We start from the raw sequence: 16,723 nt of genomic DNA on the forward strand, positions 1-16,723 counted from the left end.
ACACCTTTTCTTCCTTTTATCCCTATACCGCTCGCTGTCTTGCTTTTGGCTGTCTTCATCTCTCAGGTAGGCTCTGTCAACAGTCTCCTAACTGGTTTCCTGCCTCTGGCCTCACTTTCTCAAATCCATTTTTCACATTAAGCGGAGTGTGTAAAACTCAAATCTGATTATAATCTTATGCTGACACCATTTTAATGGCTCGCCATCAACTACAAAATCAAAGCTCAGCAGACTTTTCTGAAAAGGGCCATATAGTAAAAACTTCAAGCTTTGTGGGCCAGAGGGTCTGTGCCACAACTCAGACCTGCCCTTGTAGGGAGAAAGCAGCCACAGACAATCCATAAACGAATGGTTGTGGTGGTGTTTCACTAAAACTTTATTTACAGAAACAAGTCTTGGTCTGGATTTGGCCCTTTGCCTGCAGGCTTGTCATGCACTCACCCCTTACAAAATGAATTTGAAGTCCTCTAACCAAGGCATTAAGGACACTACAGGCACCGACCCCTCCTTATTTTGAATACCTAAGATCACCTGTGGTCTTACTTCTTACCCTACTCATTGTCCTATCCAACTCTGTACAGACATCAATCTCGGCTGTGTCAGAGTTGTTTTGTAGCAGTCCTTCATGCATCTTCCAGCTTCACTGGTCATCAATGTCATAGCTATTTTTGTCGTATACACCCCTTGTTACTGGACTGTAAATTGTTTGAGAGCAGAGTGTGACAACTTTATATCCCATGCAGCAAGAGCATGCTCTTTACATGAACTAGGGAATTAATAAATTTACTTGAATGCAGTCATTATTTAAACAATGTATTTTTTTTAATTGGAGTTATGGTATAGTTCAATTTATTTGTTTTGTTTTAAATTCTTAGAGACAAATAAAAAGTGGTGTGTTTTGGAAGGAGGCTTCTTGAGTTACTATGAAAATGATAAGTCTACTACACCTAATGGCACCATTAATATCAATGAAGTTATCTGCCTGGCAGTCCACAAAGAGGACTTCTATTTAAATACCGGGTAGGTCTATAATTAAACAGTCAGGAGACAAAAAGCATTTTCTGATACTTATCATACTAGGTAATGAGGGTTTTGTTATTTCAATTCTTCAGTTGTCTATTGTAGAAGGGTTTAATGGTTTCTTGAAACACACTCATTTTGTAGCTTCTGAAATTTCATTAGGGAATTCACTAAAAAGTAGGAAAATTAAAATATACTAAGTAATTTAGGTTAACATGTTTGCATCTGATCTTAAGTAAATTGATAGTGTTTCATTTTTGAACATGTCCTACAATTTTTATGACTTACTTAATATTTAAAATAGTGGACTAATTGTAAAATATATATGTTCGTTTAATACGTCATGGTTTAAATATGTGACAAAGGGAAATATTTGGTGATGATTTATTCATATTAATATAAACAAAATTCTAAGTATTTAATAACATGGAAGTTCTAAATATATGCTTTGATATTTTAATTGTCTCAATTAAAAAAAGTTGCAATTAAAAGAATAAGCATTATTAATCTTATATATTGACTCACAGAATAGTTTATTTAGAGTTTCTATGAGGACGTTTAGAAACAGACCATTGAAGATCTTTGGTGTGAAAGTTTCTCATCACATTTTGTGATGTATTTAATAAAGAAATAGAAATATTAAAATCTGCCAAAATCAGTTGTCTAGGAGCATACTGTTTAATAAAAATTTAATGTAAGAAAGGGAAGAGATTTGCAAAGCTTTGTTATTTACATAAAATTACATGAAACGTATTACATAATGATCAATATATACTGGTATATATACTATATATACTGTTGTTTTCTAGTAAATCATGCAGTAAAGTAATTATAATCAGAAGAATACTCATTTTGTATGATTTGTGTGTCCATTTAACTCATTTGAATGAAATATCAACCATCAACAGATAAATATGATAGACTGATTTCATAACGTTAACCAATTTTCAGAATGAACTTAATTTAAAAATTTGACCTTCATGTGATTTGCTTTCACGAGAGCCAAACATAACCAGTGGCATCTTTTTATTCATGTGTGCGGTAGGCCCATCTTTACTTTTGAGATCTATTTGCCCTCAGAACGTGCATTCTTATTTGGAGCTGAAACATCTCAAGCCCAACGAAAATGGACAGAAACAATAGCTAAGGTATTTAAATATCATATTATTACCCTAAATACAGAGAAGATTCTCAGCTTGGGGTCTATGGTTGAGCTTTAGAGGTCCATGGAAGTTTTATGCGAGACTCTGGGAAGATTGTCCATACTTCATTTGGTTTTCAAAGGTTGTACCTTCTTAAAACTTTGAGTAGAGAAGAAATTCATGTAGGACCTTGGAGAAATCATTCTTTGAAGTAAAGCCATGTTTTAATGATGAAGATTTGTTTCAACATTGTAAAGTCATTTTTGCGTATGTCTTTTTATAGGTAGATATTCTTGGCATACAGAAAGGGGAAAGGGACAGATTCAGGAAAAGATACAAATGAAGACAAACATTTAGGGTTGATATTTTTTGAGAAATGCCATACATCGACAAAGAGAATGTCTTCCTGTTTCAATTCTATATATAGCAAGAAAAATGATTAAGATGCTGCCATTTGAAAATGCATTATTAGCCATTCAGTTTTAAGACTGATAGCAAACTTAAATAATTATATTGAAATTGGGGCTACTTCTAAATCTTTACAATAGAAAACAAAGATGAGTTTCTACCTTCCCTCATATCTGTAGATAAGGAAAAGATTTCCTATTTTCACTGTCTTTATTACTTTTCTGTATTTGTTTTAACAGCATTTTGTTCCCTTTGTTGCTGAAAGCTTAACAGAAGCTGACTATGATTTGATTGGTCAACTCTTCTACAAAGACTGCCAAGCCCTGGATCAGTGGAGACAAGGCTGGTTTGCTATGGACAAATCTAGTTTGTATTTTTGCCTTCAAATGCAAGAAGTTCAGGAAGATAGAATGTACTTAAGAAGACTGCAAGAGCTAAGTAAGATTTTTTTTTCTCTCATCTTATATTTTCAACATAATTTTTTATTGCATATGGCAGTAATAGCTTTTCCATAAAATTATGATTGCTCACTCCCAAACATATGACTAGGGAGTATTAATAATTGTGTCTTTGTGGGTATTTGGTGGGTATTTAGTAAAATGTTCTTAAGAAATATATTAATGCTTTTCTCTTCTCCCTTTAGCCACCAGCACAATGGTTCAAAATGGGGAAAAAATGGATGTCTTACTTTTGGTAGAAAAAGGGAGGTGAGTGCATTTTTGCCTTTGACTCTTTACTGCAATCACTCTAGGGAACGGGCTATTTTGGTTATCTTCTTGGTGGAGAACCCATTATTTTATAGCCTGTTGGAAATTTTCTGAAAAGAATGTGTGTGTGTATGTGTGTGTGTATGTGTGTGTGTGTGTGTGTGTGTGTGTGTGTGTATACTCTTCAGTAGAAAGAATACACCAGTGAAGCTTACATATTTTTTATATTTGTTATGACAAAACTCAGTGTGATCAATTATTATAATTTTCTATAGACCTAGATCCATTTGGGACATTCACATTTAAGTGTTTGGAAGCATTTGATAGTGGTAAGCATATTTTCAGTGTAGGTGTATTAGGAATAGAAATAATATCCTGAATTAGTTTTGCATGTGAGTCATGCACAGCTAAAATTTTATTTCTTGCATTCACTTTTTCAATAAATATGAAGCATCTATTGTGCATCAGGTACTGTTCCAGCTTGTGGGAATGGAGTGATAAATAAAATAGACATGGCCCCTTGTCCTCGTGAAGCATGTACACTAATGAGGGAAACAATATAAGGAGGGAAAAAAATTACATAGTATTGTGTGTCCATCAATTTTAAATGCTTGAAGAAAAATAGGGTAAAGAGAGAGATCCCGATGGAGCAGTATTCTGTTTTAGATAGGATGAGAAGGGAAAGTATTTTTGGTCAGAGATCTGCATAAAGTGAAGAAGCAAACTCTGCAGCAGCCTGAGTGGAGTTCCAGGCATAAGGTCAAGGGTACTTGGAAGCCCCTAAGAGTGTGTTATACTTGGCATGTTCGGTGCCTTAAAGGAAGCTGCCGTGACTGGGGAGATTTGAATGAGTGAGAAAGCGGGTAGAAATGATTTCAGAGATACCCCTGGGCCGGGTCCTATGGGGCCTTAGAGGTCATGATATGTAAAGATTTGAACTTCATTCTAGCATGGTGGGAAGCTGCTCAGTTTGAGAGCTGGGAAGTGGAATGATCTGACAGGTTTTTATAGGACTACTCGCGCTCCAGATGAATAGGCTTTGAGGGGTACAGGAGTGGAAGTCAGTATCTAGTTAGGGTGCTGCTACAGATGAGAGACTCTGTTGATGGATTCGATGAGTGTGTAAGAGTCCAGTTTTTGGCCTGGGCAATTACATGAATGGTGGTGTTTGGTTTTTGGTTTTTGGTTTTTTGTTTATTTTCAGATAACAAAAATAAAGGAGAGCAGAGGTCAGATACTAGTAAGTTTGTAATAGTAGTAGATCAAGAATTTGGTTTTGGAAATGATATATTTGAGATGTGTATTTGATTGCAAAGTGGGGCTGCTAAGTGGGCATTTGGATATACAAGTCTGGAATTAAGTGGAGGGCTTATAGTAGCTGGAGATACAGATTTGAGAGCTGTGAGCATATTGATGTTGTTTAGCCGAGGAGCTGGACAGCTTCACTTAGAGAAAGAGTATAGACAGAGAAGAGACTTAAAGAAGTGGCCCCAGGGTTTCCAGTGTTTAGAGGTCAGGAAGAAGAGGGTGATCTAGAAAACAAGGCTTGGAAGAAGTAGCTGGGGTCGTATCACAATTAGGAAGGTAAAGTCTCTTGGACAAATTGTTTTTTTTCTGTATCTTTTGTCATTTGTTTTAAAATCCCTTAATTATACTGATTTGGAATGTTTAGCTCTACAAGAGTACAAGATCATTTGCCAAAAATGTATATAATAATATAAAAATATAAAAATATAGTGGATTCTGACTTCCCTCGGGTTATTTTTCTTGCTGGTGACAAGAATAATCAACAGTTCTCTGAACCTGTCTTTTCTTCTACTTCTTGGGAGGATTATCAACAGCTTTCGAGAATAAGCATATTGTTGATTAGATGTTTATGTCAGAGTGTGTTGTTTAATTTACAGGCATAATTAGGATTTTGTGTTTTCACTTATTTATTTCTGGAATTATAATGGTTCATGATACTTTATATTCTGTTTTTTTGCTACTAGATGATGGTGTCACTATACTGTCTGAGCTGTTAATTATATGTTCAGAAATACTAATGAGGTAGTATTATGTATACATAGTGTTATATTTTTAAACTAGTGACATAAGTGCACTAGTTTTTTGTCATTTATTAATATTTATGGAATATCCTGCTGCCTGCTGCCTTGATGGCAGGAAAAAAAATGGTCAACAATAGAGATTTGGCGTCTGAGCTCATAGAGCTTATGTTCTTAAACAAATTAACAAGTGGTAACTTGCTAGTTGAACTTATTTGTCACTTACATATATGTATATGTATGCATTCTCAGGTTACTATAGCCAAGGTATTTTTCTACCATTTTCTCTCTTAAGAGGGATTTGACCAGTGGTACATAGGTTTTAATAAAATATAGCAAACATCAATTAGAATTAATCAGTTTGTTGAATTTTTCTTTAGTGATTATTGTTGATGCAGTGCCTTCCCTCCTGGATGCAAGAAGGCTAAATGTTTTGTTACTTGGTAGTATCTTGACTTTTTCACTGGATTACAGGAATCAGGAGGTGAACTCCGATACACTCTGAGTTCACAGAATTGTTGAAAACTAATGAAATTCCAAACTAATGGTCATAGCTGCTTAATCATGTGTTTGATAATAATTTAAAAGTTTTTATCTACATGTGTTATTAACAAGTCATGTTGAAAACATGTTTATGAAAATGAAGAGCAAGCAATGTGTCTGAATGGGAATAGGAGAAATACAGGGACAAATATATAACCAAGTTATTTTCCTTAAATTTCTGAATACCTGCCATACAAAATGCACTCTTTGAACACTACCATATTTATATTCTGGTTTTACTTGCTTTTTCCATTTTCTCTAAGTCAATGATATTCTGATAATAACAGTAATACAATGATGAGAATGTGTAGAACATACTGTGTACCAGGCACTATTTTCACTGCTTACACAGCCTTCTAGTGCCTCTGTGACATTGAGGAGAATAATCCATTTTGAAGTCAAAGTATGGTCAATTGGTAACTTAACAGTCAACAGATTTTTGTCTTTTTAGAACAAGTGTTAAGTGTTAATTTACTAACACTTTTGTACAGATCGTTCTCAAGAATTAAATCAACAAATGTACCCAGAGCGTGGGTAAACAGTATAAGTTTACAGAATTTAAAATTTCAGCATTTTGTTAGAAAATAAAATTTTTACTAGAAAATTTAAGAGTTATTTTATTAGAGGGCCGGCCAAGTGGCACGTTGGTTAAGAGTTGGCTTGGGACACCATCTCTGAGCAGCGTGGCCCTGGTTCGGATCCCACATGGGGGCCAGTGACACTGTGCCCTCTACAGCTAAGATGGTGAACAATAGTTCGACCTGGAGCTGGGCTTCCATGAGTCGCTGGCGACAGTGTAAACTGCAGCCCCTGCTGCAGTGGACTGCCATAAGCTACTGTGAGTGGCTGGCAGCTAGCTTGAGTGGCCGGCAGTTGGTGTGAGCTGCCATGAGCCACCGTGAGCTGCCGTCCAGTGGCTGGCAAGCGACTGCCTCACTTGGGAAGAGCGCAATGATAAAACCAACATGGGCCAGTGAAGCAACGTTCTCCACACTAGACTGAAGAACAAAAGGACAGTGACTTGTCTGATTCCCTTCCCCGATTCCCCAATGCTGTTCCCCTCCCCCAATTCCCCAATAAAATCTTTAAAAAAAAAGTTATTTTATTAGAAATTACACACACACACACATATTATATATATTCATTCAAAGAGAGTTCAGAAGTGTGAACAGAGTAAAGAATCAGCCTTGGAGATGGTGAGTGCTCTGGGTTTTAAACCCTGACAGGACAAAGAGCATGCAGATGTACCAGCACACGGCTGTGTGTGGTGCAAAACAGTGTCTCATGTATTTATGTATGTATTTACATGCACATGCATACATGTCTATGTACATATGTATCTGCATGTGGATATGTATATGTTATGTAAATAAATGGACTTGAGAGAGGGAATAGTAGATAAAGAGCAAGTTTGGGAGAGATCTTGGGAGACGATGAATTTGATTTTAGTCATATTGAGCATGAAGTGCTTGTAAACACCTAGGGAGAAACTGCTAGGAGAAAGTTACATTTATGGATCTGATGTTCATGTAAAAGCTAATGGGTGGACCTATAGATTTAAGAGTTACCCATACACAGAAGGAAGAAGGTGAAATCATTAGAGTGACAAGGGAAGAAGTAACATGTTGGGTCTTTGATGAATACCCATGATTTTGGAGGTGGGGGCAGTTGTCAGGAGGAAGAGCTGTCCTGGAATACTAAGCTCGTTTATCCAGGGAGTGAGGCAAGAAACCAAGAGAGAGCATGTCACAGAGCCTAGGAAGAGTGCTTCAAGAAGGAAAAAGTAGTCAGAAGTGTCAGGTGCTGCCTGACGAGTACAGAAACTCATCAGATAGATAAGCGATGCAGACTTCATCTGGTGACTTTGAGGAGTGCAGAAGTGATAAAGCAGAAACAGGATTACATTAAGGCTGGGAATTGAGTAAATTGAAACAGCTGGCGAGGACAGTTTGTCAAGGATGTCTGGAGGTTAATAGGATCAGCAAGGTAGAGAAGATTTGACCCAGGAAGGAAATATGTGTGCAATTTTTATTTTTTTTAAGATGGCCTGAACTTATGCAACTTTAAATTTTAATGGGGAAGAGACATAAAAGGGGGGACAATTGAAGGTATAAGACAGAGGATAAGCAGAGCCAGGTCTCAATTGAAAGAGGAAGAAAGGAGGAATTGATGGATGCTTTTGGATGTTGGTAGCTTTCTAGATCCGATGGTAGGATGTTGAGAGAGAGACACCAATTTAATGGTGTTATTTCTTTGTGAACTAGGAGATAAGGATGACTTCTGAGCTTTTGGCCTGGGTAACTGTATGACTGGTTGTATCATTTACCAAGATAGGGAATACACACTGCTCTTCCAGGTCTCAAACAAAGCCCATTAATTATAGCTATTATTTAAGAGCTGTTTTAATACCATGTCCAAATAAGAGAATTTCATTGCCTTGCCCTCTTTCTCATCACTTTTGATCTATTAGCCCCTTGGGAAATAATGACTGTAAGCTATAGTAGATTGTGTTAGACTTGTCAATAACAGATAAAATTGTGGCTTTAGGAAATACAACAACTTCCAATTATTCATGTTGATGGCATATAGAGATAGTGGATAATTGAAAGAGCAAGAAAGCAACCAGCTGTAAGTTTTAACCTTTTTTGTGTGTGTTAGTAAATGCTTGAACCAGAATTGCAAGTCATCAATAAATTTAATGAATTAATTTCACATCTTTTCCCTGTCCTTGTCTACCTTTGATTAAAGTGCTAAAATATATTAATGTCCCTTAAAGGCAAGAAGGAGAAAGAACCCTCCGAATTGGAAAAGTTCATAAATTTATAATCATCCACAGAATATAGTTATAGTTAGTATTTAGATATATATTTTAAACGTCATGGTAATTTTCTCCACATGCATAGCATGAGTGTCTTTAGACAGAAAAATATTGCAATAATATTTTCCACACACAGAGCATTTTTGCTCTAAATAGCTCTGAGCAGGAGGTGTTCCAGATGGTGTCGCTTTAATGTGTATTCTTTGTATACTTTAAAAATTATTATTTTGGAAAACAAAGGTTTCTTGATTATACTTAAGGGTTTAGAGCATGCTCTCTGATGCTGTTATGGGGACTGGATTCTGTGCTTTTACGCCTTAGTCAGGATTTTTCTATGTGAGAAAAATCACATTTTTAAATATCTGTTGCTAGTGAATGTTCTAAATCGCAAGGTCAGAAGGCATTTTCCTGAACAGGGGGTTATATATATCCACCTTCACTGGAATGTTCAATAGAATACAACATCCTTTTCTTAACTATTGAAAACAATTCCTTCACTTTAGCCCACACTCTCTGTCTGTACCTCTGTTTCTAATAAATAAGCTACTGTGTTCACCATCTTCACATTCTATAGCTGCATACTCATTTTTGTCAGAGACACCTATTATTAACTTTTACTGAAAGCTTCTTGGTTACAATAAATACAATAAGTATGAATGAATCACTCAGCTGTGTTATCAGAAAAGTCTGGCCTGGTTTTTTGGTTTTAGTTTTCTTTTAAGATTCCTTGGTTGACCTATAGTAAAGCATAATATGTGCACTTCATGGCTCCCAACCCTGACTGCATTCAGTTTTAATTGCAGATTCCAGACATAAAGAAGCTAACACTGGGGAGTAAACATTTTACGAATATGCTCCTCCATTGTGAAACAGATACTTTTCTCAATTTAGGAGATTAACACCCTAAATTTAAGATTCTTATTTCATATCAATTTACTACATGTGATGTTTTCCCCTCTTCAAATTGTGTTTTGTAGCAGCTGATATGTTAGCAATACTCTGGAGGGTGAATTATCTTAAAGTGGTTTCTAAATTGTGCATGTAATTGCAAATTAAACAGTAGCCAATTGCCCACAATATCAGCTTGACTGCTTTTGTAACTTACTGATGATTTAATTCAAAGAGATGGTTTCATCTGAAAGTTGCCAATATAAACAAGAGGTTCTCTCTCTCACCAATCCTGCAGGTTTTGCAAAAAAAGACTTTTCAGATTTACATTATAAAGTGATATTTTTTGTTAAAGAGAATTATAATAAAGGGAATGCGTGGCTATTTAACAAAGTTCTAGATTGATAAATGAGATCAGGGCAATTTTTTTTTTAAGAGAAATATTTTTAACTGGATTTGGAATTCCTAGGTAGAATTTCAGTAGGAAAAAATTAGGGTGCTGGGAGATTAAGGTATTCTAAGAGGTGGAAATGATCGGTTCAGAGAAGTAGGATGGACTAGGGAAGAACTTCATTTCAGGTTGACCTTAACCTTAAGTTCTTGAGGAGGAAGCAGGAACCAGTGGGCCTATACTATTAGATTGATGCCATTTGAGTAGTATCAGTTCAATTTAATTAACAACTTGCCTTGTCTGGAAAGGATTGCAGGCCCTTTACAAGGGTACAGAAGATTTTTTTTTTTTAAGTATTCTAAAACTATTTTTAAAATTATTTTTAAAAATAAGAATTTGAATTCATTCTGCAGCTGGTGGAACACCATTAAAGGTTTTGAGCAGATGAAAACAGGGCAGTTTCTCACATTCCTATAGGTAGTTGCCTAATAGTATGTAGAGATGAGATTGAAAAACTGGAGACTGTGCCTTTCTCAGGGAATCGGGCGTCTGGACACTTTACTGAACTGTTACCTGCAGAAGAAACAAGCTATTTAAAACAATAGTTTCTACTGTTTTATTCTTGTAACAGAGACTCTGCATGTGTAGATTTTCTTAATAATTATTTGCTTGTTTCTGCCCGAAATTCCAGCAGTTTCTCATCTGAAGGTATGGGTAAAAAAAATACTATATCACTATATAAACTAAAGTGAGAGTAATTCATGATGAAGTGACTAAATAAAATTTGCCAGACTCCCATTTCTGGCCATGAAGAAATAACTGGCCTGACACATACCTTCTCAGTTCAAACAACTAGAAAACTGGGCAAAATATGTGAAACAAGCTATTTTCAGGCGTTGGGACAATAGGCATTTCAGGATTGTGATCATGGAGGGAAGGGAAACAAATGAAGTAAGGGTTAAGATCACCTTGGTTTCCTGCCTGTAGGCACTTTTTGGTCCATAGTGCAGGGGAGACTCAAGCAGAAAGTGATGGTTTTGCTATCCAGAGGGGTAGAGAGGAGTTCAGGGAATCTGTAGTCGCTGAAATTTGCAGGATAAGGAGTCATGTAGAGAAAGAGTTTCAGAAATCTTCATAGGAGTTCACTTCCATCTTTGGCTCAATACTAATCTGCATATTTGCAGGGTGAAACTCTAAGAGGCCAAACAGAAACAACTCCCATGGTAGTGCTATGGACTGAACAATTCCCAGAACTTAGACAGTTTTCGAGCATGTTCAAATTCTACTCAGCTATCTTCTACCTCAGTAGACACATAGGGCATTAGTAAAGACCCCAGAAAAGTAAATCCATAGTACCCAGGCCAAACCAGCCCTACAGTAAAGGCTGTTCCCATTCTACCTGACTAAGCTTAAAAAATAGATCTCCATAGGATCAGCTGTTCCCACAAGTAATTTAGTTGCCTGGGTCCAACAGCCAAATGATACCAAAACAAACATCAACGCTTTAAAGGAAGACAATACAATCTTGGCACTCAGTGTAACACTCACCATATTGAGCACGTGGTTCAAATTACTAGTGATGTGGAAAAGCTACAAATCAGTGGATAGGAACTGACTCAGAAATGAGAAAGATAATGGAATTAGCAAAGAATCTAAACAGTGATTTTTAAATATTATGAATACTGGGAGTGCCAAAAAGTTGTATACAAGTGGATGCTTTGGTCAGCATAGCTCAAGCAGTAGTTTGCTATAATCAGAAGTGTCTGGATGCTGATGGTATCCACTTTGAGCACCTCTTGTAATTGCAGAAGTCAAACGTGACTTGTATTCATCATTTGTTATCGGTGTATATTGAATATTACAATTTTAATACAGTTTTCCTTTCTTAAAATGTGTATACATTTTTTGGGGCACTTTCTGTATATTTATTGGGCACCTTTTACATCTGTAAAGATGTAAAGGAAAACACAAATGTGAGGAAAAAAATAGATAACTAAAAGAAGAACCAAATGGAACTTCTAAAGCTCAAGGATATGGTATCTGAAAAAATTCCACTGGATTGGCTTAACCCAAGAGCAGACTCAACATAAAAAAGATCGGTGAACATGAAGGCATGACAATGGAAATGATCAAAACTGAAGCACAGAAAGAAAAGACTAGATAAAATCAACAGAACCTCAGTGACCTGTGGGAGAATATCAAATAGTCTCATGTAAGTATAATTAAAATCCAAAAATAAGAGAAAGATGGAGGTAAAAAAAAAAAACAACTTTGAAGAAATGTAGCCCAACATTTTCTGAATTTGATAAAAACTATAAACCCACACATGTACTAAGATCAATATACTTCAAGCATGATAAAGACAAACCAGATCAAGATACATCATAATCAAATTCCTGAAAACCAGTGTGAGGGGAAACAAAATTGAAAAGCCCCAGAGGAAAAGATACATTAAATATAGGGGCCAAACATGAGACCATTTGTCAGAAACCATGTAAACCAGAAGGTGGCATAATGAAATCCTTTAAGAGTGCTGGGAAAAACAGAAAAATAAATAAATAACCAAACCAGCAGCTGTTAACTTAAAATACTCTATTTAGCAAAAATATCTTTCAGAAATGAAAGAAAATAAAGTATTTTTTTTTGTTTTTTTGCCAACCAAATGCTGCCTTATACTAGAAGACTCAGTGCTTTTATTTTTGTGTCAATGCTTAGGATATTATTTTTTAAGTCATATTTGTGGACTCTGTTATTTGCTTTTTAGTTGTGTTTAAAATGTTATTTAGTTGTATAAGTGAATTTATTTTTTATACAGTCAAATTTATTGATTCCATTATTTGTGAAAACAGTTATGGTTCTTGTCCGTAGACTGGTTATTATATTGCAGTTTTGAGAACATTGTTTTTATATTAGCCCTGGGACTTGGTTTTTGGGTCTTATTGAACTGTCTTGATTCATTATAGGATACAGGGATGTTTCTTTACTTGGCTTTTGATGTTCTCTTTCACATGTATGCTTGGGGAGTGGACAGTTAGATTCATTCTCTCTATAATTAGCATTCTTCAAAAGAACTTTTCAGATTTTCAAGATGTAAATGAATGTTTCTTTGGAATTCTTATCCAAACATGTAAAATCATTGTTTGATAACACTGGAAATCACAAACTCCGCCAGCCTGTGTGCTGAAAATATCTTTTGCTGTTTTGTTCAATGTGAGCGGAGTTTAGATAAGCATCAGAGAGGAAAGTTGTTGAACTGATGCAGTTAAATGTCAAACATCCACTACACTAGATGCTATATTTTTAGGACTCAGTCTTTGACAAGTTGACTCGGATTTAACTTGTCATTACTCGTTCTACCCCTCAGTTGTTCACAAGGAGACAGCTAAACTTGTCATTGTGGCATTTCTTCTGACTAGAAAGAAAGTTCGAAGTTTACAACATTCACAGTTAATGGCATGATTATACTGGCACTGTAGGAGGCCCATTGCATCTTGGATTTCTTTCACTGGTTTCTGAAATACCCATTGTAGCGGTTTGTTGAAAAGCAATATATTCAAATATTTTTATATCAAATTTAGAGCTTAATCATCAGGTTGGAAAAAAAAAACAAACACAAAAAAGTTAAGACTCAAAGTTAACATTTTCTCTTTCCCTAAACTTCTAAATTTGGCAAGACATCCATTTTTGTTAGGTCTGAGAATGTAGGCGCTTGATATTTTTCAGGGACATTACCTGAGCTGTGCAGTTTCATTGAGACAAAGATACCAGCAATAGAATGCTTTTGAGCTAAAGATGACATAAGAGAAACCAAAAGGCTAAAGCATGTCAAGAATATTAGAGTGTCAGAATTCTTCAAAAAGAAAATTACAGAACCTGGAGGTCATGGCTGCTGTAGTGATGTGGAAAATATAACACTAGATAAAGTCATCAGAAAGCAAGTGATGAAGATGGCAGGTGCGACCTCAGTGAAGTACTAGCCCTTACAGCAAGTTCAAACGTGGTAGCAGTGAGTGTGGACAATAGCTTTGTCCTCTTAGCGGAGCGTTTCAAGAAAGGAAACCAAAGGGAAAAAAAAAGGAGGACTTTTATTTTCTTTTCAAATTAAGGCCAGTGAATTTTCAGGAATTTGAAAAAAAAATAAACCAACAGAGAAGCAAACAAACAAACAAACAAAATAGCAACTCAGAGTTCACATGGCTGAGTTCATTCCTGTCGCTTGGGGTTGAATCCAAAGTAGCCCTCTCATAGTTTGGACTCGAGAGTAACTTGTTTTTCTTTGGTATAGATACACTTAAATGCATCGGTGATGAGTGTAACTGGTGTTTCTAATCGGTTTTTCTATCTGGTGATAGGACTTGATGATGTACCCACTAAATGCCAGGCACTGTGCTGATGACTGGAGATACTGGAATGCTTTCCTTGCTCATGCGAATGAAGTTTGGGGTTCAGCAGCTAAAATATTCACAGATGGTGGAATGGAGGGCAGAGCGGCAGCTCAGGGTTAAGAAGGCACACCTGTTATATACTAAGCGCAGGAGGGACTCAGGGACAATGTCAGGGAGGTCACTGAGGAAGAGAGGGAGTCGCCAGCCGAAGAGCAGGGAAATTTATTACGAGGATAAGGAGATGGCATGTTTTTAGCGTGTGTTGAGTGGAGCGGAGTGGCAAAGTTGAAGGGGAAATGCAGGCCTTTCAAACCTTGAAAACTCCAGAGCTGCAGAACAACAGTAATCAGGAAGGGAAGTCATTAGCTTTACATTTTAGGAAGATCTTTCTGGGCAGTCCTGAGGGACAAGGGATTAAGAGGTAGAGAATTGGGAAAGGAATTCTCTTCAAAGGGGTTTCAGTGACCTCAGGGAGCCATGTAAGGACCCGAGATGAGGTAGTGTTGGAATGAAGAGGAGGCCGAGCAAGCGTGCCAGCGAGCTGGGACCAACAGAATTTGGTGACTGAGTTCATGAGGAAGTGACGAGGTGGAGTGAGAGGGACCGATCTACAATTAATCCTAAATTCCTGGTGGGATGACTGGAGAACCGTAGTTCGTTGGTATGAGGAGGCAGAAAGGTTTGAGATGCTTGTGGCATGCTGAGGTGAGAGTGTCCCAAAATTAATGTTAGTCAGTCTTATGGTTTGTTACTCAGCTACTAATACTGCATTTATCAAGTGCTAAGGTAGGTACCATTATTATCTTCATTTTGCCAATGATGAACCCGAGGCCCAAAGAGGCCTAATAACTTGTCTGAGGTCCCAAAGGAAGTAAGCGCAGCGCTAAAATTTGACTTTGGAAAGTGATTGACCTTCCCACTCTCTTAGCTGTATTCTTCTCCTGCTTTTGGATCACAAGGAGACCTTGTTTGTGAGACAAAGTTATAGCCTGGAGATAAGGGTGTGGGAGTTACCAACTTCTATTCGGGGCATGGACCACTGAGGAGTCCTTAGAGTTCATGAGTGCACTGAGGTTACAACTTCATTTCCAGGAGAAAGTGAGTTTGGGAAAGAAACCGAGTGACCAGAAAGATGGGAGGAAAAGCCAGAAAGAAGCATGCTACCAAGCCAAATGAAATGCGAGGTTTCCCCCGGACCTCATTCTCCCCCTGCCCTCATTCTCCCCCTGCCCCTCTTCCACCTTCCCGCCTACCCCCTCCTCCCTTTCCTCCTTCCCTCTCTCCCTCCCCCACCCCTCCTCCCTCTCTTTTTGTTGGTTTAAGAAATGAAGTTATCAGTTCTAACATCTTGAAACATACAGCCAAAAACATCCATTAGAAATCACTGGTGATGCTTGCCAGAAAAGTTTCAGTTCAGCTATTTGGAAAGAGAATAAAAGGGGTTGGTAATGAAAGGAGATGTGACCACAAATTCAGAGAAGTTCCTCTCCTCTTTGGAGAGACGTGACTGTACAGGCAAAAGAGGGCTTGAGTGGAAACTAGTGGTAGATGAAGGGTTTTTCTTCTTATGGGTGAGACAAGGTCATATGTATTTGGATTTTAGGATCATCTGTCTAGAAGGAAGAGTTTTTTTTTTTTTTAAAGCAAAATTATAATTTGAAATGCTTTTTAAATTTTGCAGAACATTATACATCCATGGGCATACGAAGCTGGATTTCACAGTCTGGCATTCTGCAATTGAAAAAGCAGCAGGTACAGATGGCAATGCATTACAAGATCAGCAGCTCAGCAAAAAAGACGTTCCCATTATCGTGAACAGCTGTATAGCATTTGTTACACAGTATGGTGAGTATCACAGGTTTGATTCAACCCCCAGAACTCATAGCATCGTTCTTACAGTTTTTAAGTGGTACCTGCATTGGACTGAACAAGGTCTCTTTATATCTGTAAGTACATCACTGAATAATAAAAATGTAGTCACTGTTTGGTTACATGCTATTCCTTCTCCCAATAAAAGTCGTTGAAATGATATAATGTACTTAGACCATTTCCTTCTTTCTTTACCTGCATACAAATGTAAATAAGGTATTGAAAGAATCTCTATTGTAAAATGTACATAAAATAGATTAAAGACTATATTTTTCAGATGTTACAAATCTAGGGAGATGCAGCGTGCTACCTAAGCATGTATTTTTAGAAGTGTTAGACCATGAGGCAATATGTAAAATAATTTACTTTTTTTGTGCATCTACACAAAGGTGTGTGTGTGTGTGTGTGTGTGTGTGTGTGTGTGTGTGTTCACTCACCATGCTATTGGGTATAGATATTTATTTTAAGAATCATGGTTAGTAATTGAAATAATTTCTAAATTGTAAT

General features: G+C 36.8%; 1 protein-coding gene across 1 annotated transcript in view; it reads left to right on the forward strand.

Annotated features, from left to right (window-relative positions):
- Positions 1-16,723, forward strand: part of ARAP2 (ArfGAP with RhoGAP domain, ankyrin repeat and PH domain 2) — a gene marked incomplete at its 3' end in the record, with an annotated part of 198,041 nt that overhangs the window by 115,989 nt on the left and 65,329 nt on the right. The window contains 5 exon segments of the mRNA XM_019628086.1: positions 876-1,020; positions 2,066-2,168; positions 2,810-3,008; positions 3,214-3,277; positions 16,029-16,192. Coding sequence (XP_019483631.1) covers positions 876-1,020; positions 2,066-2,168; positions 2,810-3,008; positions 3,214-3,277; positions 16,029-16,192 — 675 coding nt within the window.

This window comes from Hipposideros armiger, unplaced genomic scaffold (genome assembly GCF_001890085.2).
Source record: "Hipposideros armiger isolate ML-2016 unplaced genomic scaffold, ASM189008v1 scaffold_747, whole genome shotgun sequence".
NCBI classification, from domain to species: domain Eukaryota; kingdom Metazoa; phylum Chordata; class Mammalia; order Chiroptera; family Hipposideridae; genus Hipposideros; species Hipposideros armiger.